Genomic DNA, 1591 nt, shown 5'->3' with positions numbered 1-1591 from the left:
TATATATATATAAACACGTCTGCAATGTTCCGAAGCTTGTAGATAAACAGACAAAAGAAACAAAGACCTGAATTTTTGTACACGAAACTGACCCGAAGAGAGTCTCTGTAATAAATGGTCGCTTTTAAGGACAAGAGGGTTAACCCAGATTTCGGGGGCTTCCACAGATCTTGACTTACACCAAAAGTGGGCGTTACTCTACCTATAGGAGAAGTTTCGTTTCACTGCTGTGTATATTTGTTTGGTTACCGAGAAAACTCTCCTTGTCTTTTGAAGAAACTGAAATAGGGGCAAAAACTCTACCTTCGATTTTCTGAAAACAGCGTTTTTCGGGAGAGCCTCTTTGTGCTTAAAAGCGACCAAATAATCTCCCCCCACAGAGCCGCCCGGCGGGGAAAAAGTCTTCCCTCACCAACAACGTCAGGTCCCGCTACTCGGCCAGACACAGAAGGAGCCCGGGGCCATTCTCCAGGGCCAGTGCTGATTCGCCGTACCTGCCAAAGGTAGTCATTATGTCATTGGGTCAACTACAGCGAGATTTCCCGTAATTGGATAGTATATCATAACCTACTTATTTAGCTTATTATTACATCTTGGAGTTTCGTAAATTGAGATCTTACAGGCCTAAATTGACTGTTTATGGCAGTCTGTTTTCTCATGTCATAATTATATTGAGGTCTTGCTAACTTAAATTGACAGCCAATAAAATGTTATTTCGCTTGTCGGGTATTGAGATTTATAATGTAATCTAAGTAGACAGTTTACTTCTTTCTAATTTCTCTTGTCGTGTATTATGATCTCATTATCTAAATTGACAATCGATTGCTTACTTATTTCACTTTTGGTATACTGAAATCTTATATATCTAAGTTGGCAGTTATTAATCTTATTTCACCTTGTATATTGTAATCTTATACGTTAGCTTAAATCAAACAATTAGTATGGAGGATCTGAGGGTGCAAAAAAGCACACAAAAATGATAATGTGAACGTCACTTTGTTGCGTATTGCCTACTATCCGAGGAAACATGTTCATTTTGCGTTCCTCTGCCATAAGAGCTCCCCCCCGGCCACTTCCCCCTTCTCTATTTGTTCCCCGGGACACATACTATCTTTACAAACAAACACACACACGCACACACACACACACGCGCACACACACACGCACACACACACACACACACGCACACACACACACACACACACACGCGCGCGCACACACAAAGACACACACACGCCAATGAACTGACGACATTCACACGTACGCAGACATAATTCTTATTTCGTTAAACACTCATTTGCTTTAAAGCGCACCTTGAAATCCTTAACCTACTTCTCAAGTAAAGAGCAGCACACACGTTGACATACATTATGCTCTGTGTTGGCGTCCCATATGACATTGTGACACTGTAGTATGTAACTGATTCTATTTATTGATCATAAAATCTTTTCCCCATTTATAATCAGTCTGTATGTGGGCTTATTACCATTTCCTCAGGCTAACATCGAGGACTGCCTGAAATGCCTGCTCCGAGTGCCACACAAGAAATGTGAATCAGTAAGTAGGCCTAATCTGTTCTGTTGTCAACCCC

The 1591-nt window shown here is 41.2% G+C and overlaps 1 protein-coding gene across 1 annotated transcript in view; it reads left to right on the top strand.

The window, feature by feature from the left end:
• Positions 1 to 1591, top strand: part of LOC101856069 — a gene marked incomplete at its 5' end in the record, with an annotated part of 54749 nt that overhangs the window by 2383 nt on the left and 50775 nt on the right. The window contains 2 exon segments of the mRNA XM_013090125.2: positions 381 to 503; positions 1498 to 1557. Coding sequence (XP_012945579.1) covers positions 381 to 503; positions 1498 to 1557 — 183 coding nt within the window.

This window comes from Aplysia californica, unplaced genomic scaffold (genome assembly GCF_000002075.1).
Source record: "Aplysia californica isolate F4 #8 unplaced genomic scaffold, AplCal3.0 scaffold01150, whole genome shotgun sequence".
Lineage (NCBI taxonomy): Eukaryota > Metazoa > Mollusca > Gastropoda > Aplysiida > Aplysiidae > Aplysia > Aplysia californica.
Note: the sequence above shows the minus strand (reverse complement) of the source record. Positions and strands in the feature narration are given on the sequence as shown.